This window comes from Elephantulus edwardii, unplaced genomic scaffold (genome assembly GCF_000299155.1).
Source record: "Elephantulus edwardii isolate Elephantulus edwardi_28Jun2011 unplaced genomic scaffold, EleEdw1.0 scaffold00027, whole genome shotgun sequence".
NCBI classification, from domain to species: Eukaryota; Metazoa; Chordata; class Mammalia; order Macroscelidea; family Macroscelididae; genus Elephantulus; species Elephantulus edwardii.
In genome coordinates this window covers 1,401,032-1,427,543 of record NW_006399777.1, presented here as the reverse complement: position 1 = coordinate 1,427,543, position 26,512 = coordinate 1,401,032, and the positions used below count along the sequence as shown (strand labels likewise).

General features: G+C 46.0%; 1 protein-coding gene across 1 annotated transcript in view; it reads left to right on the top strand.

Annotated features, from left to right (window-relative positions):
* COL6A5 (collagen, type VI, alpha 5) overlaps positions 1 to 26,512 on the top strand; it is a 99,361-nt gene that overhangs the window by 55,886 nt on the left and 16,963 nt on the right. The window contains exons 29-36 of the mRNA XM_006883398.1: positions 2,333 to 2,368; positions 2,472 to 2,508; positions 6,546 to 6,557; positions 9,944 to 10,431; positions 16,244 to 16,337; positions 16,858 to 17,511; positions 21,303 to 21,393; positions 24,487 to 24,692. Coding sequence (XP_006883460.1) covers positions 2,333 to 2,368; positions 2,472 to 2,508; positions 6,546 to 6,557; positions 9,944 to 10,431; positions 16,244 to 16,337; positions 16,858 to 17,511; positions 21,303 to 21,393; positions 24,487 to 24,692 — 1,618 coding nt within the window. The remainder of the gene's footprint in view (positions 1 to 2,332; positions 2,369 to 2,471; positions 2,509 to 6,545; positions 6,558 to 9,943; positions 10,432 to 16,243; positions 16,338 to 16,857; positions 17,512 to 21,302; positions 21,394 to 24,486; positions 24,693 to 26,512) is intronic.

The following is a 26,512-nucleotide window of genomic DNA, read 5'->3' as shown; positions in this document are numbered from 1 at the left end:
GATGGTGGATGGGTTATTAGGTGAATGGATAGATTGCCTAGATGGACAGGTGGGCAGGTGGGTGGGGGGTAGATGGAGGGATGGATGAACGGATGAATGGATGGATGGATGGATGGATGGATTGTTAGGTGAATGGATAGATTGCCGAGATGGACAGGTGCATAGGTGGACAGGTGGATAGGTGGGTGGGTGGGTGGATGGATCATTAGGTGGATGGCTAGATTAGACAGATGAGCAGATGGGTGGGTGAGTGGGTGGGAGGATGGAGGGATGGATGAATGAATGGATGGAAGATGGATTGTTAGGTGGATGGATAGATTGACTAGATGGACAGGTGGATAGGTGGATGTGTCACCGACCACCCGACCACGGTCGTGACAAGAAACTCGAGGGGTTTCTTGGTGAAGAGCAGGTGAGGGACGAAGTCGGCGAAAATGAGAGTCTGCACACCAGGATGATGTAGAGAGCTCTGGTTTATTATACTAAAAGCTTGCTTTTTATACATTTAAACTTGTTAAACTTGACTTATAGCCAACATTTTGTGATTACAAAGCTCACATAAGGTTTTAACTAGAAAAAACAAAAAGAAAGTATTTTCTATTACTAAATAATAGCATCAGCTATTAAACATTCTTTGAACAAGAAACATAATGACCTTATGTTGGTCATCTGCTAGACAATGGTTAATGGTTTACATTTCACTTCCTTTCCTCTCCTACTTTGCGTTACTGTATTTTAGCCACTTTTGTTTTTGCCTTTGTACTCATGTTTGTACTGTACCTAACGAATCTTAACATCTATTTTCCTACACTCTGGACCATTCCTATGTTTATCAATAGCTTTTGCAACTTGTTTCATAAGATTTTAATTTGTTTTTGTTTGGCAATGTGCACTAAGGCAGACGACTTCTTTTAATTTGTTTTTACCAAGTTAACTTGTAATATTCAATTCTTTTTCCTTGGAATACAACCCATCTATTGAGGTCATCATCATAAACTTCCGTTTCTCATTAACTGTGACTTTCTGCTATTGAAACTAGTCTAAACTTTCTCCTAATGTACAATTACATTGCTGAATATGAGTTGCAAGTATCACAAAAGAGGAATTAGATACATACTCAAAGATCATATTCAAAATTATACTTTTAAGAACAATCTCAATTTCTTTTATATTTTCAGCTTGTTTGTTATCATTTCCAGGAACATCAAATGGTTCCTGATTAAGGACTTTAGTTAAATCTTTATCCCAGTTCTGGTGAAGTTCCCCTGGTTTTTCCCCAGAAACTCCTATTCTTATCAGAAACAGCACATAGCTTAAAAATAGAAAAGCAATCCCTAGAAGCAACTTAATTTCCAGAGGTTTCCCGGGATTACGAAGACCCATCTGTAACAAATATCCAGGCATCAGCCCACTCACAAGCACAGGGCTTGCAAGATTCCCTCTTATGCTATCCTTGAGGTCAGAGACCCCGTACAGGCGCGGGCGTCCCATTTTGTCACACGGGCGTCGTGGCCAGAGAGGACAGCGAGGCGGGTGTGGCATGGATGGACGGATGGTGGATGGATCATTAGGTGGATGGCTAGATTAGACAGATGAACAGATGGGTGGGTGGGAGGATGGAGGGATAGATGAATTGATGGATGGAAGATGGATTGTTAGGTGGATGGATAGATTGACTAGATGGACAGGTGGATAGGTGGGTGGGTGGTGGATGGGTGGATTGGATGGATAAATGAATGGAGGGATATATGATTTGATTATCATTATGCTGAGTCTAACTCAGTCTCATAAGGACAAATACTTCATAAGACCATTACTGTAAAAATAGGATAACTAGTAAAACATGCATGAGGTTCCAAGGGGTAAAAGTGTGGGAGCAGGGGGTGAGGATGGGTAGGGAGGAAATCACAGGGTCACACAATTTGGTGGGAGGAGGGAGGGGGAAGAAAGGAAATGGGAAAGATTCAGGGAGATCTGAAAAGAAAAATGCATCTTTAAACATGGCTCACGAACTCAGATGCCAGGAAGGGATAGGATGGAGGGGTGAATGGAAATGTCAACACAAGGAGTAGACAGAGCTCTGTGATGTGAAGTTTGTGACCAGCGTCACACAATATAGTGGGTATGATGTTGAATGGAGGAAAAAAGGTACTCTGTAAACGTTCACTCCAACTACAATTAAAAAAAAACCCCAAACCCCAAAATAAACCGATGTCAGTGTCCCCTCTGTCAGCTGGGCTTTTGAGAGTCGAGGGCTTTTGTTTACTGTAAGTTTAGTCACTGGAGACCCAGGTCTGCATAGCAGTAACTTCGCTGGCTTCTGTTTCCCTAGGGCCCTAAAGGCATGGCTGGGCAGCCTGACCGTTCGGTAAGTATCTCCTTCGTCACCATCGCACACCATGTGTCAGTGCACTGGACCAGGCCGTGGGGGCCCGCTGCTCATACGCTGTCTCTGTCTTTTCTGTCCACAGCAGTGCGATCTGATCCGGTTTGTGCGTGAACACAGTGGTAAGTACCCAGGCGCCCAGGAACAACAGGATCTGTGTTTGCTGGGGTTACCACACCCCGGGTGTGCTCATGCAGAGCCAGTGGGTGGACCCGACTGGAGGGGCAGCTAGAGGGCCTCTGCAGCAGGCTTTCTTGAGAGATTTTGGGGACTATTTCACTTTAAATGTAGGAGAAGAAGATAATATGTTAAGTAAAGACATACCTTTGTTCAGGAAGTGTTCACAGGAGGAGAGAAACCGTGTGTGTGTGTGTGTGTGTGTGTGTGTGTGTGTGTGTGTGTGTGTGAAGCAGAGGTCAACTCTCATGGGATGTGGATTACCTGACATTAGTGGAAGGATTCTGTGCAAAAGGACTGAGTGGCTGTGATTGTGGATACATGAGCACAGTGGGGGTAGTGCTGCTTGGTAATGGGTTTATTAGCTAGTTGGTTAAAGAAGGCTGCTGAAAATGAAATCAATTCAATACATCAGTCACCCCCAATCCTTTGCCATCAAACCTGCTCTGACCTAACGTGGCCTCATGAGTACAGATTAGAGCTGTTCATAAGAGTTGACTGCCATCTACAGAAAAGACCCTGGTGGTGCAGTGTGTTGCCTACCGGGCTGCTAATGGAAAGGTTGGTAGTTTGAATCCACCATCCAGACTGAGGGGAGAAGAGGAGACAGTCCTCTCCCCTAAGAACATCAGGTGGAGGGGGCCCTGCTGTGAGCTGGAACAAGCCAGATAGCAGTGGGATTTGGGGGGTGGGGGACAACAAGGGGGGGTAGTCTACAGAACCAGACTGCTGGACCTTTCGCCATGGTGCAGTTGATGGGTTCAAACCTCCAACCTTGAGGTTAGTAGCTGAGCGTGGATCTTTTTTGCTACCTAGGGAATCTAAAGGGAGGGAGAGAACGGAGCCTAATTAGGGGGAAGGAAACCAAGTGCAGCCAGAGCGCTCCTTGGAAGCAAAGACGATGAAGCTTCATCTCACGTGTGTTGGGAGTTTTGCTAGGAGAGCCCATTCCTTGGAGGGGGGCATCCTGTTCAGAAAGGTGGAAGACAGGCCGTGAAGAGGAAGACCCTCAGCCCGTTGGGTTGCCACAGTGGCTGCTGCAATGGACCTGAGCATGTCGGAGAGTGTGCGGATGGTGCAGCAGAGTTTAGATCTGTTCATAGGTCGCTGTGGGTCGTACTCGACTTGACGGCACCTACCAGCAACAACAGCCCTGGAAAGGAAGGGGGAGCTGCAAGAAAAAGTATAAGCAGCAGAATAAAGAGGAGGCAATCCATGATGCTGCTGTCTTTGATGGTGAACAAGGGGGAAGCGAAGTAGTAAAGGTATTTCTGAAAACGCAGCCTGAGGGGATAACACAAATGAAGGAAATAATTACATCAAAAGATGTTTATTGAAATTCTGTTCGTTGGAACCGAATGAGTATACCTTTAGGTGATTTTCTCTTAGAGAATAATTGGGCTTGGAATGGTATTACAGCTTCTCGTTGAAATATTAAGCAGATGTGGTTTTGTTGTTTTTAAATGAAGATTTCATCAGAATGTGGAAAATCTTGGCATTACAAAGCCAGAAAATGAAATTGAATCCTGGAACAATTATGTGTTGGTAAATATATCTATCTACATAGAACTAAGTACTACCAGCAGAAGTGGAGACAAGGTTTTAAAAGGTGGAATACAAGTGGGAGGATTTTAGGAGGTTTTTCTCCTTATGTTTCTGTTGTTGATGATGATGTTTAGGGAGTTCTGGTGCAGACTCTGTCGGTGTAGACGGATGGCTCTTGTGATCTGTATCCCCCTGTGGCTCCAGGGGAGAAAGATGGCCGGGCAATTGCCTCCCAACTTATATGCAGCTTCTCCAAAACTTTTCTGGGGGGGTCAGTTAGGAGTGGTGTGGGGATGTGTGAGAGAGAAAAAAAGAGAGAGATAGGAGGAAAGAGAGAGAGAAAGAAAAATGGGAGGATAGAGAGAAAAGAGGGAGAGAGAGACGGAGACGGAGAGGAGGAGAGAGAGAGAGAGAGATTGAGATTTAGTGAATAATAATGAACTCTGGTAGTATAGTGGGTAAGGAGTTGTGCTGACAACCCAAAGACAGGCAGTTCAAAGTCACCGGCAGCTCTCCAGGAGGAAGATGGTCAATCTTTCAAAGGCAGGATTTATCCAATAACAACAGTCACACTCAGAAGAACATGAGATGGGTTGATCTCAGAAACATTACCGAAGGGGAGTGAATAAGAATGCAGTGGATACAAGTGTGCAGGAAGGAAAACTCGAGGGCTTTAAACATTCTATAGAAATCAGATAATTGTGCAGGTCTGAAATGAAAATCACTTATGGCCACTAATCAAATGGGGCAATAAAAAGAGTGCAAGCAACTCTGGGGGATGCAAAGAACTGAGCACTCTGCTACAGAAAATCGTTGCCCCCAGGGGGACTGCAAAAGAAGGGCCTGCCTATCTGCTTGTAAAAAAACAGCCCCTGGGAAACCAACAAAGACAGTTCTGCTCTGAATACACTGGGTTGTCCACTAGTCAACATCTCTCGGCACCTGGATTGGCTTTTGTAGTAAAGGTGCGGGATCAGAGAGAAGGCAGGAGTTCAAGTCGGTCCAGTGCTCATGACTTTGAAAACCACTGTGTGGATGAGGTGCCCAAGGGGTCAAATCAGAAAGAGACCGAAAAGCAAAGTAAACTGCCTCCACAGAGAAACAGAACCAAGGTGTGGGGCAGAGAGAAATGGCAGTACAGAGATGGGCCTCCCAGTCCCCACTGAAAGTGGGCAGCATGAAAGAGGTCAAAAAGGGGGATGGAAAGAAGCTTCGAAGGAAGAGGCTAAGTGTGGAGTTAAAATGCTTGGGAGTTATAGTTCCCTTTGGTGTCCATGAGGCCCTGGACCAGAATTCACAGGGAGATCAACGTGGTGAGCTGACCCCTTCCTCACACAGCTGGTTGTTGGGGAAACATCAGTGATGTCCTCTCTGGGAGATGGAAGGGCTGGGCCTGGAGTTGGGATTTATGGAGATGTTTTCTAACATCCAATGAAAAGGCTGGAAACGAAGAGGGTAAGGAAGCTGGGAGGTTCCCTCGCCAGCCCGTGGAACAGTGAGACAGCGTGGAATCGCAGATCTGGCCTCAAAGCAGGTGATGGGACATGAGGACATGCTTCACGCTGTACATGAGGCTGGCGAGTGAGGGTCCCTGGTCTACTGCTGCCCGCCCTTCAGTTCTGCAGGGGCTCTGACACCCAGCATGAGGGCTAGCCACCAGGCGTGCCAAGTATCAAGCATGGGCACTGCAGCGCCTCCAGCCCAGGATGCAGTCAGGCCAGTTTGCTGTGAGGGAGGGGCTGTGGACAGGCAGGAGGAGAGGTCAGCGTTAATGCAAGCCTTTATCAGCGAGGTGACTCGTCCACTTCCTGAGTGCAAGGAACGTGGGACTTCCAGGCCTGAGTCTTCCTGGAGGTTGACCAGTATCTCCCCCCGTCAGCGTTAGGCTCAGAGCAAACCCTTCCAGGGGACCAGATGCTGTTTTCCTCAGAAGAGCACAGTGGCTGCTCTCCTGCGTGGGTGTAGGGATCACTCCACAGGGAATTTGCTTCACAGCAGAGAGGGAGTTCACATGGGAACCCTCATGTGCTGAACCGAGCTTCCAAAGATTTTCTTAGGAAGGAAAATAAGGCCCCATATTTTAGTCTTGTGCCCCTGAATGGCTCCCAGGGGGTCAATGGAGAGAGATGACAAATCAAATTGTCACTCTCGTGCCGTTTAATCAGAGGCTCGACTGTACTGACCTACCCTGTCCCCAAGATGTCCTGCTACCATTGTCCGGCCCTGGCTCCCACGGGAAGGAGGTCAGAGGGTCATGATTCCACAAAATCCCGAGTGTGTCCCTCTGTCCTCTGACCTTGCCTTCCGGTAAATTAGGATGAGCTTCACTTAGAGGCAAGTGAAAGGTCAAGCTTTGCAGAAATGTTTATTTTGGGGGATTATTCCTAATTTGTGTTTCAAAAATGTAAATGACTCTCTTCTCTCTCCTCTTTTGCAGCCTGCTGGGAAGGTGAGTGTGCTTGCCATTCTGGGTCTTTTGCTGAAATAATGCTTTCCTCCACACGAGACCCCTTTGTAAGAAGCTCTCACTTCCTCGAGGACTTCCTTGTTCTCCGGGGCACATCTATCTTTGAATATAAGGATTACTGTCGTCATATGCTTGGATCCCCACCTGATGACAGTGCCAGCAGTGACCCCTGACTTGTGCACTGGTGTTTTTCCTATGCCCTGTGACGGGTGACGGCTCCCATGTCTTCACAGGAGAGCCTTGTGCCGCACGGGGTCAGTGCACTGGGTTCTCTTGGAACCAACCCTACTCTCTGGCGCTGTTTGAACCGTGGACACTGGTTTCTGCACATGTGGTGCTTTCTTTGTTTGCTGGGACCCAGCACTTTCCCACCTTTTGCCTGTGCATAAGCCAACCCTCTGCCCACAATGGTCCACCAGGGACTAGGCCTAGGGTGTGGCCTCCGGCGTGGCTTGGCTGTGGAGGCCATTATGTCAACGTCAGGAGGGCCTTGTCTGCTAGAAAACCTTATTCAGAGGCTTTGAGCTGGTTTGGGAACATGGAGTTTTGACTTTAATTCAGGGAGCTCTGGTGGCCTCATGGTAAAGAGCTGTGCTGCCAACCTGCAGGCATGCAGTTCAAATCCACCAGCTGCTTCATGGGAGGAAGATGGGCACTCAACTCCCATACAATTTATGCCTCTGGAAAGCCCCTGGAGGGCCAGCTATGGGTCAGTTCTGACTTGACGGTACCTAACAACAACACTTTAATTCAGAAAAAAAATGTATTCACATATATATTCATATACATATATATGTGTACATACATACACATGTGCACACAGGTACCTTATATACCTTGCACATGCTAAGTACTAAATAAAATGCTTCATAGCTTTGACTTTATAGGTCAACTCTTGGCCATGAGTTTATTCCAACTTATAGCAGCCCTGGATTACTGTTGTTGTTGTTAGGTGCTGCTTGGTCAAGCACAACTCATGTGACCCTCTGAACAACAGGTGAAGCTAAGACCAGACAGTGTGGCCTTCACTACCGGCCAGCTCAGGATCTATCTAGAGGGGCTGTGTTACTGTTAGGTGCCGCTGAGTCAACTCCTAGTGACCCTACAAACAGTGGATGTGGACCGGCCCTAACTGGCCCTATCCTGTGCCATCCTTCCCTCTGACATGCTCCCACCCACTGTAACCCGAGGGGTCACTGTGTCATCCGTCTTGTTGAGAGACCCTCCCTTTTCTTTGAAGTGGTGTTTTCCTGTCTACCACCCTCTCCGGATGACATTCCCCAGGTAGACCAGATGCATTTTCTCATTCTTGTCTCTAAGAAGCACCTGGTCACGCCTCCTCCCAGGCATGTTGTTTTGGGTGTTGCTTCGGCCACCAGTGGGCTATTCAGAGCTCTTCACCTATAAGGCCAAGCAGGACCACCCATCGGGCTTCCACTTCTGTGACTCTTTACAGAATCAGCTGATGTGTTCAGACCACGGACTTTTGGTCAGCAGATGTTTCCCCACTGAAACAGCAGGGCCCCTTGCACTGGGGTTGCAGGAGAGGGGAAGAATAAACAGGCCCAGGCTCCTGTCTTTGGGGGAACCTGAGATGATGGGTTAGTCTCCAAGATATACTGGTCTTCCACTTCGCTTGTTCTTTTTCTCAGAAATCTAAGAAATGAGGGATACTTTATTCTCTTTCTGCTCCTACTCGCTATTCATTTTACGTTTTACAATATATTTATAGTAAGATTTCTTGATTCCAAACACATCAATACTGCCTCTCCATCTCTAAATCCGAGAACAGTGGTCAGGAGGATGGGAGACTATGAGCTGAGGGGGCTTTGGGACTTAACCGTTTGAGGTTGTAAACAGATTGGCCTGAGAAGCTGCTTTTTCCATTCTTCCTTTCGTCCTCCTGCATTCAGAATTCAACAACTGGGGCGGTTCGACGTGGCACTAGGTCAGACTTCTCATGAAGTTCCGTCCTGGGACTGCTGGCTTTGAGTTGTGAGCTGCGGACAGTCCATTTTCACCTCAGCTTGTTCCATGACGCCCTTTCCTTCTGGAATGAAAGTGTGGCTTGCATTCAAAAGTTGGCTTTCACGCAGCCCTTGGGATCGTCCCTGATAGGAAATAGCCTCTGGGACTCCAGCCTCCTCATTCTGAGCCCCTGTACCTTCCAGTTGGCCTTTCCCTTATGTGACCCTCCCTGATTTAAGTTCCTCAGGGCACGCCTGGGTTTGACCCACCTGAGTATCTATCTCACGGTGTGCGCCACACCTCACTCCACAGAGTGATTAAGAGACGCTTGTTCCTCTGCTGCTGTTGTTGGGTGCTGTCAGGTCAACTGGGATTCATAGCAACCCTACGGACAGCAGGTCTGCACCTTGTCCTGCCCTGCTCAGTCCACAGGCTCTGCAGGCTGAAGTCCATTGCTGTGGTCACTAGGTCAGTCCAGCCTGCTGAAGGCCTGCCTCTCCTTTGCTGGCCTTTATCAATACGAGGTCTTTTTCCAAGAACTGGCCTCTGGACGACCTGCCCAAAGTATGAGAATCAGAGTTTCACCACATTTCCCCCTAAGGACCACCGTGGTTGCGTAAGTGGGTGAAAACATTCCAATGACTGCCAGTGCGTTTCTGAAGTTTTTAGAGTGTTGTAGATTTCCAAAACCCTCAAAAAACGAATTCTCTTTAGTCGGCATCAATGAATGGTGCTTCATTTTACAGAACACAGTGTATAGGCATGATCATATGAACATTATATGAATAAAGGAAAGTGTGAAACACAATATACTCGAATGAAACCCACTGTGTACAAATTTTGTATGCAAACCAATGTAAAAATTGGAAAAATTGACATACCCTTACAGCTAGTAAGAGTCACAGTTTTCTTGTTTGTGTTCACTTTGGAGTTCGAACACATACCCAGATTTATGTAACCCCCTCCTGAATAGAACACAAAACATTTTCATTGTCCCCCAAACTCCCTGCAATTTCCTTGTTAGTGGCACGCCATGGCGGGCATGAGGACTGAGCCAGATGTCAAGTTCCACGCATAGAGGACACCATCAAGTTTGAATCACTTTTCATTGCACCTGGGAAGCTAGAGTTCCAGAGCTGAAAGGAATGCTGGGCTTTTCCTAGATCTACCAGCAGAAATTATCTGAGAGAGGACGAAAAGATGCTGATGCATGCAAATAACTCCATTTCTAACTTAAGTTATTTTTAAATTATATTTTTGTGTGTGTACCATCAAATTGTATCTGACTGGTACAGGAGGAGATTGTTCCTCCTTCTCCAGCAGAGCATCTGGTGGATTCGAACCATGCACCTCTGGGATTGCTGTACAATAACTCCATTTCTCCTTCTCATCTTCTATAGAAAGGTGTCCGGCGTATCCAACAGAACTGGTGTTTGCCCTGGACCAGTCCTCTGGTCTCACAGAACAGAGGTTTAATGAAACGAGAGACATGGTGATGTCCCTAGTCCATGAGCTGCACGTCAGGGAGGGGAACTGCCCCGTGGGTGCCAGGGTGGCCGTGGTTTCCTACGACTCCAGCACCAGCTACCTCATCCGCCGGGCCGACTATCACAGCAAGAAGCAGCTGCTGCAGCTGCTGGCCCAGGTGCACTACCAAAGGCCCACGCGGCCCAGGGACCTCGGCACCGCCATGCGCTTCGTGGCCCGGCACGTGCTCAAGAGGACGGGCTCGGGCACCAGCGCCAGGAGAGTGGCCGTGTTCTTCAGCAACGGCCGTGCCACCAGCCGTGAGCCCATCGTCACCGCGGCCATGGAGTTCAGTGCCCTTGACATCTCGCCCGCAGTGCTGGCTTTCAACGAGAGAGATTTCGTGGATGAAGCTTTTGCGGTGAGAACCTTCCTTGGCAAGTTCTTTGTGTTTTTGGTCACGGAATGGGTGGGGTAGGATGGGAATGGCGAGATAGTGGGACCTCTGGGTCTTCAATCTCATTTCTACAGCTACCTTGTGGCCAGATCAAATCCCCATGACCACTGAGTCCATTCAGAGCCTTCTGTGGGGTCGAGCAGAGCTGCACTGCACAGACTCTCCGTCCCCTCAATGTCACAGAGGTAATGAATGTTCCAGAGTTTACTATCAGGACACTGTTGGATGGATTTGAAAGGCCATACTTTTAGTTGGTGGCCAAGCATAAGCCTTTGGACCTAGGACTGTTGGCAGTGCTCATGAAATACAATAGCCAAGCCAACAATGGTTGGTAAGAATCGCAGGCACATTTGTTCAGTGCCCACCTATACCAGGCTCTGCCCAACAGCTTCACATATATGTCCATGCCTTCTCTCAACTTTCTGAGCTGAATTCAGCCATTTCTGTCTTGCATGTAGGAAAACTGAGGCCCAGAGGGTGCAGGTCACATCCTGTTCTCTAGCCCGCATTGGTCTTGGGTAAAGGGCCGTGCACAAGGTGTCCTGCCAGCGCTCCGCTGACCTGGTGCTTCTCATATGTGTCATCTGCTTCCTGTAGCTCCTCAAGCAGCTGGCGGTAGATGAGGTTCAGGAGATCGTCGAGTCCCTGAAGTGGTGTCAAGTATTTGGTGAATATAAACATTCTCCACGGAAGAGATGCTGTTATTTTCATATCCGTAAACTCTTCAAGGGATTGATTTTCTCCTCTCTCCTTCCTGCTCCCAGCATGCCTCAGAAAGTCAAGCTCTTCTCACCGATCCACTTAAGATAATGCTCTGATCACTTAACCAACACACGGTCTGCTGGCAGAGTTCACAGGGAGGGCACTGCTAACCAAAAGGCCAGGCCTGGCTGGGGTCCAGGTCCACCAGCTGCTCCAGGGGAGAAATGTGGTCGATTTTATAGTCTTGGAAACCCTGTGGAGGGTGAGCTGTGAGTTGGTTCTGATTCCAAGGCAATTAGTTTCTGAGATCCATGATGAAATAAGTGCTCCCGGCAGTGAGCCACGTTTATCAACACACCAATAATTCAAGAAGCTGGATAATATGAAGAAGAAAGTGGCATCCGCATCGGGGAAGACTCACCATCCTGAGATAGGCAGATGGCACAACCTTGATTGCTGAAAGTGAAGAGGACCTGAAACACTGAAGGGGATCAAAGATCTTCAATACAGGTTAAACCTCAGCATCAGGACCGCAAAAGTCCTCCCCACTGTTCCACCAGGCCACGTCATGACACATGGAGAAAAGACTGAAGGTGTCAAAAAATTCATTTTACTTGGATCTACAATTAACACCCATTGTAGCAGTAGTGAAGAAATTTAAACAACCAACCAACCAAAACCAAAAAAAATTCCAAACAAACAAAGCCACATGCCTGGGGAAATCTGTTGAGAACCTCTCCAAAGTGCTAAACATCAAGGATTCAAGGAGGTCAGATGGAAGATTCAATACACCTGATCTGAGTCAGTTGCATCTGAAAGTGGGGCGATGAGTAAAGGAGATTGGAGCCTTTGAGTCGTGGGCTCGGAGAAGAGTATTAACTCTGTTCTGTCAGGAACTGTCAAGAGAAAAAACAGACCTGTCCTGAAGAAAGTGCAACCAAGATGCCCCTGAGAGGCAAGGGTGGAGAAACTTCATGTCACGGACTTCGAGAATGGCGTCAGGAGGGGCCAGTCCTCAGGGGAAGACCCCATGCCGGGGATGGTAGGGGATCAGAGGAAGACTCTCAGTAAGACAGCTGGACACAGTGACCACAACAACGGGCTCACACGTATCAGGGGTGGTGAAGACAGTACAACACTGAGCAGGGTCCACATCTCTTCTTCACAGGGTTTCAGTGATTTGCAGTTCAACAGCAACTAAAGATCTACAAAGACCCAAAAGGTTACAAAAATCTGTTTTCATAGTAAGAGTTTCTTCTGTAAAATGAAAAATAAGTCGTCCCTTTGCATGGAGAGAATTCATCTGCTCCTGACACATTCAAACCATTTTAGAAACTTGCACTGAAGGTAAAGCCACCATGCAGCGTGACAAAAAAATGATTGTGAAAATCTTCGGGTTTCTGCTTCTCTTTTTGAAATGTTTCTGCCTCCCTGATTTGTCTCCCTGAGAGAAACAAATGGCATTTGAGCTGTGAGTGCAGCATCACATTTCAGAACAGGCCAAGCCTGAAAAGGGTATCAAGTTCAATGTCTTACTTACTGAACCGTGGCAAGAACCCTCTGAGTCATCAGCAGGGAGGCGCCTCCAGCTACTCCTGGCCAGCCAGTCACTCTTTAATTTGTACCATCTCTCTGCAGAGTAACTGACCCGAGAGGCTGGCCACTTCTTACCACCTCACTTCTGCCAGCTGCCAGCCCACACATTAGCTCTGGTCATGGGTCAGGCGTGACCGAGGCTGCTTTAATCAGTCTCCCTGCATCCTTGTCTCTGTGGCCTCATCACTCCTGGGCCTCTCGCCTGCTCCCCTCTCCATTCCCTTCATCAGGTCCCCACTGCCTGGCCAGTGAGGCAGGCACCGAACTCGGCCCTGGCGGCAGCTTCCCCACATACCCACCCACACGCGTCTCCAGGTTTTTGTTTTGGTCAATCTGTTAGAAAAGCATCACACTGTGTACCTCTGGTCTGGATTCCTCTCTGAGGGGAATGATGTTTTCCTAGGTCTCCTGGTCATTTTTAGTCACCATGTGCTTTCCGGACTACTTTCTTTGGTAATTCAATTCAAAAATGCTTTTCCTTCTTCCCCTGTCACCCCCAATCTGTGGATCCTGCCTCAAATACCATTTAAGTGACATTGAAAACCCAAGCTGCACCTCTAGACATCTGATTTTCTTTATAAGGTATACATGTAAAAACTGCCCCCCATGATTTTTCTCTTTTGTGGTTGGACGGAATGGGCAGATTGACTGGGCACTTACCATTCTCTAAAATGAGAAAGCCACACAGCCTACATGGCTCCTGACTCATTGTGGTCCTGAAGGGCTGCAGGGGTGGGGGCCACAGGCCTCTGTGCCGACATACTTGCCATAGATTTCCAAGGCTGCAGTCTTCACGGAGGGAGCCCTGAGGGTCTAGGCCATAGTGAGATGTGCTGCTCCCCACCGCCTGCAAGTCTCCAGTGGTTCGAATCCACTGGCATCCCGTGGAGAAAGGTGAGCAGTCTCCTCACTGACTGGAAATGTGACGGAGGTCTGTCATGGGTCAGACGCACCTCTACGTGAGCGAGCGAGTGGGTGCTGGGAGGCGGCTGCCGCCTCTTTCTCCCACGGGGCTCCAGGTGGAGGCTCAGGACAAACCTTTAGGCTGCAGTTATGTGCTTTTCCCACTGCCCTTCCAGGACCCCTAAGATTTTCACTAGTTCATTCGCACCGACTGAGTCAACTCCAGCCGGTTAGGAGCCTCTAAGTTGCACAGGAGGGCGTCACAAGCTTCCTGCCACGGAGCTCCTGATGGATTTGAACCTTCGGAGGGCTGAGGCTTTGGGTTTAGCAACACCACTCCCCATGAACTCCATCATCAGCGTTCCCTCCTAAAGTGTTGCTGTTCTGCACTGTTGAGTCAGAACTGACTCCTAGTTGACCCCCCAGGGGGTTTCAGAGGCTCTAGCTTGCACAGGGGAGACTGCTAGCCTTTCTTCCTCAGAGCAGCTGGTGGATTCGAGCAGGGTGACCTTGGGTTGGCAGTGCAAAGTCTTACCACTGGACCACTCGTTCTCTCCAACCTGAAGTGTTAGGGTTGTAATATTATGCAGAGATCCACTGTCTATTGAAGATCATTTTATTCATTCCCTGCTGAGTGATTCCAATGAGAAAACAAAACGAAACTCAACTTTTAGAGCCAGCTTGTCACTTCAGTTACCACCCTATTTCCTGGCTGTTTTTGTTGTTAGGTGCCATTGTGTCAAGTGCAGCTTATAGAGCTGAGCCCCGTCCTACCCTGTGCTGTCCTCACAATCTCTAACACACTAGAGCCCCTTGCTGCTGTCACCGTGTCAGTCTGCCTGGTTGAGGGCCATCCTCTACTCAGCTGTCCCTCCACCTTTCCAATCTTGATGTCCCTCTCCAAGGACCAGCTTCTCCTAGCAACACATCCAAAGTATGTGACACGAAGCTTGGTCGTTTCATGGTTACTCTACAGCAGATCTTCTGGCAGAAAGACGGCCTGCACTTGCTGTCCTCGTTACCTCGTCTTGCTTTCCCTGGCTTCCCACATGCCTGGAGTACTTCCCCGAGCTAAGCTCCCTCCTTCTCCACTTTGGAGACTTTGCTTAACTACCACTTTCTCTTTAGATTCTGTTTAAAATTGTCACCCCAGCCCTTCCCATTCCTATTACTCTGCTTCATTTTTTATAAAAATGAATCCCACTCCACCATGTTAGATGATTTCCTGAGTATGTTGATGGACTGACTCTCATTAGACACGGAAGGGAGAGAGATCTATTGGTCATGTATCCTGCGCAGCTAGAATAGTACCTATGATATTGTAGGTACTCAAATAACTATTGAACAAATGGACTGAGCGGCAAGCAACTTCTGTGAGTAAGTCACTGCTCAGTAATTGTTGGGGACCACAATAACACCCCAGAGAAGGCAAATTCACAAAGAAGAACGGAGCAACAGTGCAGTCAATACTTTCTAACCACAAGACCAGAAGGACTTCAAATATTTGCACACGTTCACCGACCACTTTACGGGAAAGCTAGTCCTATGGCCTTTCTGATCCTTCAATTTCTCAAGGGAGAAGGAGAAAAGGTATGGGCAACTCTGCAGCCTGAGGGACCCCCTCCTGACCACCAGCGGGTGGTAGATGACTGTCATTGTAGAATAGATGGCGCCTCACATAGAGAAAATGCCCCCAGTGGTCTGGTCATTGACTCACTGAATGAAGGCAGGAAGGAAAGCCACACACTTGCCGTTCAATGAATATTAAAGGCGAGGAGTGGCCAAGGATCAGATGGTGGTCACCGCACTGACCATGCCCCATGGATTTAGGGTTTTGGGTTCGCTGCTTTTTGAGGCTGCTGTGTAATTGAATCCGTGATTGGGAAGGTCCACTTGACGTCTGAAAGATGTGCCCTCTCCTTGACAGTGTGGTCGAGGGGGGATTGGGTGGGATCACTGTTTAAGGGAGTCAGAGGAACCGTGTGGGGGTGACATTTCAGCTGAAGCCCAGCTCCAGCCGCTGCTGCGTGATTGGAAGGGTGTGAGAAGTCCAACGTGGAGGTCTGGCCTTCAAAAGATGTTACGAACAAGAGTTAGCAACTCGTGTTTCCAGCTTCGGTGTGTGAATGCACTCTGGTTATCTCAAAGTAGTCTTCTCAGCATAAAATGGGGTGTTAAGGTCTGCTTTGCTTTAACCTACCTTTAGGATTGAAGGGGTGTATGTGTGTAGGTTTATCTAATAGAACGTAGAACTGTATTGCAGGGATGTGATAATTAGCTGGGTGTTTCTCCAGCTAATTCTTAAAGTGCATGTAGTTGTGTGTAATGACAAGTTGGAATTGACCCACAGCTGACTCTCCGGCTAGTTGACAGTTTAATTGCTCAGGAGGAGATTGCCCATCTTCCTTCCATGACACAGCTGGTGGATTTGAACTGCATGCCTTTGGGATTACAGCACAGCTCCTTACCACCAGGCTGCCAGAGCTGCCTATGTGGGTGCGTCATGCTTTGTTTACTAATGGCTATTTTATTAGAAAATGTGCGCAAACAAGGATTGCCCTCTCCTCCAATGCAGTTTGACGACACCGGGACATTTCAGGTGATTCCAGTGTCGCCCGGTGGGAGCGAGGACCCCTTCGAAGGGCTTCGGCGCTGCACTCTCTGCTATGGTGAGTCGAACGAGAAGATCGTCCCAGACAGAAAACGGCACAGATCTCTGATGAACAATTTAATCTGACTTGATTAAAGGTTTTTTACTCTTGACTTGAGGTTCTATTTTCAATATCATATGTAGAAGTTTCAATTTCTATAATATTTAGACTTGGTCCTAAGAAAGCAAAAACTCTTTAGTAGATTATCCAAATTTATTTTTCATTTCCGGGGGAACTATTTGTTTATTTGTATCAAACACTTGAAAAATATTGAAAGTATACTTGAATTGAGCTAGGCTAGGACATAAGGTAAATGCCCTATCCAGTTCTACTTTCTCCAGCGAAATTCCCCAATTGTCTTCGACTGGCCACAGAAATGTCAGACTGTAGGAAATTTTTCATTAACTTAAATTATGGGATGGTGAAGCAGTGTTAATCAGATTATTAGCTCCTAGTAATTAGACACCTGAAGGTTTCAAACAAGCAGTATTTTGTTTTGCCGACATCAAACTAATGAGTCTCTGTTTTGTGTTGTCAGATAAATGTTTTCCAAACACTTGCAGAAAAGAGATATTTTTACCTGCCAGTTCGTACATGGATGCAGCCTTCCTTGTAGACAATTCTCGAAATCTAGCCAGTGAGGAGTTTAAGGCCGTGAAGTTGTTGATGGACTCAGTGGTTGACAGCTTTGATATTGCGTCAGACCCTTTAACTTCAGACACTGGTGACAGGATTGCCTTGCTGAGCTATGCTCCTTGGGATAGGAGAAGAAATAGTTCCGTGAAAATCGAATTTGATTTTACAAATTTTGGGAACCAAGTCTTAATGAAGGCACACATCCAGAATTCCCTCCAGCAACTCCGTGGAGAAACCGCCATTGGCCAGGCCCTTCTGTGGACCATAGAGAGTCTTTTCCCAGGAACACCCAACTTAAGAAAGCACAGGGCCATTTTTGTTGTCTCAGCTGGAAAAAATGTCGAGAGAAAGGAATTCTTAAAGAAGGTGGCTCTGAGGGCCAAGTGTCAAGGCTACGTCATCTTCGTGATTTCCTTGGGCTCTACAGAGGAGGACGCCATGGAGGAGGTTGCAAGCTACCCACCTGAGCACCATCTGGTACAACTTGGGAGGATGCAGAAACCAGAGCTGGATTATATTGTGAGGTTCCTGAAGCCGTTTATATACTCTGTCAGACGTAAGTCATTTAATTGTTCCTTTCCATTTTAATAATAAAGTAGTTTCTGTCAAGAGTACTGATAACCTGCTTGATCATTTGCAAATCCAAATCTGTGATTTAGACGGAGAAATGGGGCTTGGGGACGAGACCTGTGTTAGTGATGCCCCTTTATACTTTGGTCATAATGTGCTAAGCTCTTTGTCATGGCAGCTTTCCTTAGCTGAAATCTCAGCCCCAGGAAGGACAGAGGAAGCAGACATTTCCTGAATCCCATTCTCTCAGCTGAAGTTCCAGGGTTCTTGGATGATATCTGGGATGAGCATTTAAAAGGCAAAAGATCTGCATGATCTGAAGCGAAGCCAGAGTATATCTTTTCCTACTGTGCCTGGTTTGTTTCTCGCTCTGGAGACCTGTGTTGTTGTTGTTGTTGTTGTTGTTGTTGTTGTTAAGTGCCGTCGAGTCGCAGGCGACTCATAGCGACCCTATGAAGGAGAGTCCTCGACGCTTGGGGAGACCTGTAGGATGGAGTAAAGACAACACACACCTGCTTCCCCCAGAGTCTGAGCGTGTGGGTCACCAAGGAATCTGATTCCACTGCGGGCTGTGGTTCAGGATGTCTAGGGCAGGGTCTGGGATTATGCATTTTCATTCCCATCCCAGTGTCGCCTCTGCTGCTGTCACACCGGCAATACTTTGAGTAGCCAAACTTCTGTTGTTGTTAGTTGCCACAGAGTTGGAACTGACCCATAAGTGACTCTCCAGTGAGGTTTCAGAGGCTGAAAAATCACACGCAATAGTGCCCATCTTTCTCCCATGGAGCAGCTGGTGGATTCGAACTGAGTGCCTTTGGATTTGTAGGCACGACTCCTTACTACTAGGACCCTAGAGCTCCCTTGCAGGGCTCTAGGCCAGTACAAAAGAAGTCATCATCAGTATTTATTGTGGCTATCAGCCCATAGATCATTGCTTAATGGTCTGCGAGGGCATAAGGACAGAAATGGAAATAAGCATTTCCAAACTTTTCCTGCATTTGGTCCTGCAGAATCAGGAATCCTTGAACAGGATGTAAACAAACAAACAAAATCTGCAAAGAGTTAGAAAAAAAAAATGCTTTGCCTCTCACCACAAATGGTGTAAGAAATATTCTCCTATAGTATGGTTCTCAATCAGAGGTGACACCCCACCCCCTGTCTGTCCAGGAAACATCTAGCAATGTCTGGGGACATGTTGGCTTTCACAGCTGGGGATACTGTCACCTTTAACCCGACAATGCTAAAAATCGTGCTTGTCAGTGAAGGAGAGGAAGACCCTCAATGAGATGGAGTGACGCAGTGGCTGAAGCAATGTGCTTATGTATGTCAGAGATGATGAGGATGGCACAGGAGAGGACAGGGTTCAGATCCATTGGTCAGAGGGTTGTCATGAGGCATTCCCAACCCAATGTCACCTGACAAAGATCTCCCAAAGTACATGTTAGTCCCCATTGTCCAAATGCTAGAGTTTAGGGGAGCTCTGGTGGCCTAGTGGCAAGAAGCTGCAACTACAATCCCAGAGGTTCACGGTTCGAATCCACCAGATGCTCTGCCGGGGAAGGAGGGGCAATCTCCTCCTGTACCAGTCAGATCTGATTTGACGGTACATGCACACAAAAATAATAAAACAAACAAACAAAAAAAAAAAACAAAAGAAGAAATTGAAAAGGTAATAAAACAACTTCCAGCCAAAAAAAGTCCTGGACCAGACAGCTTTACAAGTGAATTTAAAAAGAAAAAAAAAAGAAGAAAAAAAAAAAAGAAGACAAATGCTAGAGTTTCTGGGGTCAATTAATTCTGCTGTAGATGGTCCCACAGATCAGAACCAGATCTTCCTGAGAATCGAACAGGTTTATGGCTAGATTTTGCCAAAACCATTCCCACGATGTTAGAATCGAACAGTTGTCATGGTGTTCAAGTACCCCACCCCAACCACGACAGTATCATGAGGGCTCACTCTTCTTTTCATTTCTCCTCATGCAACATTGTTCTTTGTGTCATCAGGTGGCTGTTGATGCAGTGTTTAAAGACTAGACCTCATCTCTGAATCATGGCAACCCCATAGGATAAAGTAGAATTCCCTGTATGATTTCTGATTTGTGAATTTTGTTGAAACAGATGGCCACATCTTTTTCCCCATGGAGTACCTGCTGGCTTTGAACCACTAACCTTTTGGTTTGCAGCCTAGTGTTTTGGGGTGTTTTATTGCTTTTTTAAAAAAAATTGAGATTTTAATGAAAGTTTACAGAGAACTTGAATTTTCATTCATTCATTGTTGCACATTTTCTTCCCTACTCACCCCCGCCCTGCCCCAGTTTGCTTTTCTCTTTGAAAAAAAGTTCATTCCCCACCCCCACCCAGTCCACTTTACTCTGCAGCTCTTATTCTGGACTGTTGTCATACAAATAATACCTAATCATATATTCCTTTTAAGCAGTTCTTTCCCTCATCTGTTTTAATGCAGTGTACATTATTTATTCCCTCTTTTCTTTGTTTTCCCCCAACCCCAAGGTCAGTCCTGTTTTACAACAGTGGCATTATGCAGTATTTGTCCTTTTGTGACTGAGATATTTCACTCAGCATAAAGTCCTCCAGGGTCACCCAGTTTGTATAATATTTCATGAGTTCCTTATTTTTCAATGCAGCATAGTATTTCGTTGTGTGAATATACCACAGCTTCTCTATCCATTTGTTTGTTGATGGGCACATGGGTTGTTTCCATCTCTTTGCTATTGTGAACAAAGCAGCAATAAACATTTGTGTGGCAGCCCAGTGTTTTAACAACTGCAATGCCTGTGAAATAACTCTGTTGGTGAGGCTGGACTCTTGTGTGGCTTTGCAACTACACAATTCACTTTGCTCCCGATGGGAGAACATCGCAATCCCATCCTAGTTACTGCCGTCCTTCTGGAGGCCCCTGGTTCAGAAAAATCAAAAGATTCCCCGACCCCGCCATCTGGCTGTTTTCCCAACGTGCTGACCCCACTTTTCCAAGCTGCGGTGCTGGCACTTCTGACGTTCCTGCATAGACAGCAGCAGTGACAACTACAACAGCCTCCGTGGTGCACCAATAGCAGATCCTAGATACAGTTCATGAGAACTGACACTCTTGTTTAGAGAAAAAGGAAAAAGGAGAGGGAGAAACTCACCTAACCTCAGAGAATATGACAATTAGAAGACTACAGAATTTATCTCAAGTGTTTTTCTGAAGTCCTTGGTTGGTCAGTGGTCAAAAGCCTCATTTAAGGGAGGGGCTTGTACATGGTGCATAAGCTGTGGAATATCGGGAAAACGTGGGAAGGAATAAGGTGGTATACTCATGAGAACTGCAAGCCCAAAACCGTTCTGTGATTCTTTCGTCCTGTGAACTCAGTGTTGAGTGCTGTACACGCACAAAATAATGTCTTTTGTAGAGCTGGTCCTTTAGCATAAGTCTGCACACCAAAACGAAAAAGAAGTGGGGGACACTTCCCCTTTGATTATGTTGGTCTGAGCTCCTGCAACCACACGTTCCTGCATCGTTTCTAACCATTTGGGGAATACTCTGGGGGATTCTGTTTCATCTTGCGACCTTGGAAATTCTTTTGGCTGCTAAAGCATGCCGAAGTCAGGTTTTGAAAGCTATGTCAAATTGCTGTCATTTGCTGTTTTCACGTCAGCCACATTTTCCTGAAATATCAGGTGACACTGCATCCAGGGCCTTGCTCTTGGGATTCTGTTTACTGAGCAAACCCGCTTCCTGCTTGCACATGGAGTCTGACTCTGCTCTCTCTGTAGGAGGATTCAATCAGTACCCACCACCAACGCTGGAGGACGCCTGCAGACGCCTCCGCTCGGAAGGGGAGCATTGGCAGATTGGCCGTCTCAGGTGAGTTGAAAAGTGCTTCTATTTTCTAGTGGCTGCTCATTGACTGACACCTGGATAAGCGAAGGTGGCAGATTATTAGGGCGAGGAAGCTCTTGAGGTCTCTGACGTGAAGACTCTTCACACTCACCATTTTCTTTAGACGTTTCCTATCAAGCATGCTTTCTGACTGGTTGTCTTTGTAACATTTTCTTAAGCTTTATGACAATTCACTAAATACATGGACTAGATTCTCTCCCCAGACATTCTTCTGTGTATATTTATCCCCTTAAAAACATAATAATAATAATTGCTCCTTCAGTTCCTTCTGACTCATGGAGACCCCATGTCCATCAATGTAAACTATGTTCCATAGTCTTTCCAATGGCCTTTGCCTCGCCCCTGACCTAGTAATCAAGTGGGGTTTTCCCAAGATGTCTCTGGATGGGTTCAAGCCACCATTTTTCCCGTTTGTTATTACTGGCTGTTGAGTCAGAACCAACTCATAGCGGGCCCTCCAGTGAGTTTGCAGAGGCAGCAAATCATGCGGGAAGAGACTGTTCACCTTTCTCTTGTGGGGCAACTGGTAGATTCAAACCTCTTGCGTTCGCATTGGCAATGCAACTCCTCACCATCAAGCCACCAGAGCTAGCTGTGTGCTCGCCGAGTTGTACCCCCAGTGACCCTACCACAGACTACCAAAAGTCAAAGCCTGCCATGCCGCCGAGTCAAATCCCACCCACAGCGACCCCTCGGTGGGCTTCAGAGGCTGTCAGGACTAGTGGAGGCACACTGCTTCGTATTTTTATGCAGGGAGCAGTGAAGGGGTTTTAACTGCTGATTGCTCAATTAGCAGCCCAATGCTTCACCCACTGTGCCACCAGGAATCCTACAAAAGGCTGGAGCCCACATTTCAGCCTCATCTCACCTCGGCCTCCAGCTGCTATCTGCTTTCCAATGAGTTGAAATTCTGTTGCAGCCTTTTCCTCCTTTTGATCAGTATCTGTTTGTTGAGCCTTTGATCAGAGCATTCGGTAACGTATGCTGCGTGCCATCCACTTTACTTCACCTCATGATGATAAGAGACAGTAGCTCATGAACGTAACTAACCCTGCAGTCCACTTCCTTCTCCGATATCCGGGACTCCTTCTTGCTCAGCTGTTCTAGGCAAAGAGAGACCAATTGTTGCTCTTAGATATCTACTTGCAAGCTTTTAAGATCTCAGAAACTATAGACTGGACTGAAACATAGAGCAAAAACTTCAGAGATGTTCTTCCAATTGTCTGAAAATACCCAAGAAGCTATGACCATAAACTTTTGAACAAAGAGAACTAATCCCAGGCAGTGATTAGTTGTGCTTAGGTAGTGTCCACAGACGTAGATTTTTATTTTTAGTTGCTGCTGTAGTTGTAAAACTGTATATACTTTCTTTTCCAGTCTATGCCTTCCTCCTTTATTTTCCTGGTGTACAGCTTAGGAGAGGTAGGTGTGTTCCTCTGGTTATGTGACTATCGCCCTTAGTCGACGCCGGTGTTCTCTTCACTACAGACTGGAATCTACGACTTGTCGGCGAGTGGTTTTGCTTCCCCTCACCCTCAACTCTTTCCACCCTGCTCCTCTTAACCATGTATAAGCATTTGTCTTTACATAATTATTCTTCCTTGTAATTTTATAGAAGTTATATCCATTTGTCCTTTTATGACTGATTTATTTCCTCCATCATTATGTCTTTGAGGTTCATTGGTGTGTTAGCATTTTCCCTTGTGATTGGATAGTATTTCTTGTATATACCACGTTTGTTTATGCATTCATTTGCTGAGGGACACAGGGATTATTTCTGCCTTTTTAATACTGTGAATAACGCTGTAATGAACATAAGTATGTCTGTGTTACAACTTTTAAGGGGCCTAAAAATACAATCACTGAGCATCAAGGTAATTCTATTTTTATTCGTTTTGAGGGATCACCATATTTTTTTCTCTCACACTCTTTGCACCACTTTGCATCACGACCAGCAGTGGATTTTGCTGCTATTATGTACCAATGAGCTGGAACTGACTCACGGCTGACCCTCCAGTACGTTTCCAGAGGCAGTAAATGGCACAGAAGGAGATTACCCATCTTCCTCCCACAAAGCACCCGCTGAATTCAAAGCACATGCCTCCTCACCACTGAGGCCCCAGAGCTCACGCTGCTGTCGTTATTGTTGTTGTTATGGACCTTGAGTCAGAGCTGACCCTTCAGCAGCTAGTTAATCGCACAAGAGGAGGCTGCCTATCTTTCTTTGTGGAGCAGCTGGTACCGTCAAGTTGGTTGTAACTCACGGTGATTCTGTGTTCCTGGAACAGAACAAAGCACTCCCCCGCCCTCTATCACCCTCACAGCTGCTGCTGTTGCGGGCCGTTGCTCAGTCACTGTGTCAGCTGATCTTGTTGGGAATCGTGCCAGGCATCACGTCCTTCTCCAGGGACTGGTCCTTCCTGAGAACAGGTCTAAAATACGCGAGATCAAGTCTCACCATCTGTACTTCTAAGAAGCATCTTGGCTCTGCTTCTTTCAAGACAGATTTCCTCATTCTTCTTGCAGTTCCTGGTCATTTCAGTCTTCTCTTCATCTGTCAGTTTGTCACACTATGGTGGCCTGCACATTTCTGGGATGCTGTAAGCTATGCTACCAGTACTTGGTAGATAGGTCCCGAGTAGAATTCTGGGTTAAGAACAGACGAGGGAAGATGGACTTGCCAATCTGCTTCTAAGAAAACTGGCCAGTGACAACTTGAGTAACAGTCACCGAACCTTGTTGGACACACTGCTAGAATATGGGATTGCTCTCAATTCTATTTTGTTAGTCTATGAATTTGTTATTGATCAGACTGTTTTGATTACTGTAACTATAGTTTTTCAAATTGATAAATATGAGGTCTCCAACCATTTCTTAAGAAAATGTTAATTTCTTAAAGGAGTTATTTGGTTGCAATGAATTTTGAATTTTAAGACATCATGCAATTATTTTAAAGAAATTTTTAAACAACTCTATCAAATTATTGGGACATATTATTTGTACTCCCCACAGATCTCTCGATTCACCTAGAATTTCCCTCTTTCTTTGCCCCCCTAGATTTACTGACGAGTTACGTGAGATACCTTCAGACGAGGACTACTTCTTTGGGGATGAGTCAACTGTTAAGAGAGACTCAGCTTTTGTGTTGGACAATGGGAGTGGTCATTTGGTTTATATTCCAAGCCACGTGGTTAAAGCCCAGGAATTAAGAAATAATTATGAAAATAATCAGAGTCCTGAAGACATGGCAAGTCTCATGTCTGGTAAGAAAATGAAAAGTCCCGATTTAAATGTTTCAATAACCTAGATCCTCATTTTTTAACACTTGGAAATGATCAAATACATTAAGGTTGGTATATAAATCAAACTTTTCTCCCCAAATTGAAGACAGAACTGTAACTACTGCTTTTATTGAAATTGATGAATAGATAGTGACAAGATCCCTAGGTAAATCTGATACAAACACTGAAAAATGTTCCTGAGAGTCTGTACAGACTTAAGCCTTTTCTAGAAAATGCAAATTAGAAAGTTAGTGTGAAAGAGAAAGAGGCTGTAGTGAAATAGAAAAAACAACCTGGCTCTCACTGTCTTATTCTGGGTTGACCCCGGCTGAGAATTTGTATTTCCACCCCAGATAGACTGGGGTTTGACAAGATTCTTATGTATGTATAACTTAACTTCTGATCTGTAAGAATGCTGGGAGTTTGTTAAAATGAAGATTGAAATTACAACTATCTGGGATGAAAATACAAATTCTCAAGTGGGGCTCAAACCAAAATAAAAGAATTTGAAGTCATAGACTGGGGTTTGACAAGATTCTTATATACGTATAACTCACCTTCTGATCTGTAAGAATCAGCTGAGAGTCTTGTTAAAATGAAGATTGAAATTACAACTATCTGGGATGAAAATACAAATTCTCGAGTGGGGCTCAAACCAAAATAAAAGAATTTGAAGTCAGCAAAACTTTTAGAAGTTGGCTTGTTCAGTGCCCTGGAGTTTGTGATTCCATGAAGTGATATGTTTGGTTTTGGGAGTGTCTGGAGAAGAGAGAGAATAAATTTCCCTACCACTTACCCTATTCATTTTAAAGTCAAGGATAATTTGTCACAATTCAATGATTTCAAATGAGTAAGTTACAGGATTTTCTCTGTATTTCCACTTACGGGGTTGAAACACTCACCAGCCCACTTGGCTATTCCATTAATGCATTGAGAGTCTCCCAAATGCTTTCCTGGGCAGCATGCCAACATTCACGCATTACATCGTAGTGTAACGGAGTAGTGCCAGGTTCATGCTGTAATGTCCAGGTTTAGCACCTGCCTTTGATAATTTCTCTTGTGTTCAACACATATATCTCCAACACATACATATTTCAACTTTATAAGTGAAAATTTTGCTTAATAGGAAACTAAATTAAGGATTAAAAAGTTAATTACTAGTTGAAAAAGAAGTCGTAGTAGTTATAAAAAGAGGCAATGTGGTAAAAGTTGATGTGTCATTTCATAGCTTTATAAGATGCAAGTGAACATATTAAAACTCTTTTATTGTCATAGAGACAGAACTTTGAGAATGAAGCATTTGTTCTTTTTAATGGATGCTGTTCATTGGGTATATTAATTTTCATGATATGGAAATCACAGCTGCCAGGAAGGAAGAGGATTTTATTCTGCTACAGTTTAGAAAGCAACCAAGAAGGTCTTTGGCTCAGTGTTAGAATAGCAGCATTGTCATTTGTGACAAATGTACTCCCAAATGTACTCATTCAAAATCTGAGCCCTCTACGAAAAGATGGATAAGACCGGATATTGCTGTTATGTGCCGTTGAGTCGCCTGCGACTCAGAGACCCTCTGTACAACAGCCCTAAACTCTGCTCTGTTCTGTGCCAACCTCACTGTCTCTGACACACCTACCCCCATGACCCCAGTCACTGAATCAATCCACCTCATAGAGGGTCTTCCCCTCCTGCACTGTCCCTCCACCCTCCCAAGCATGACGTCTATCTCCAAGGACTGGTCACATTTTGCAACATGTCCAAAGTGTGATAAATTCATCTTTAAAAAGCATATTTTTAAACAATTG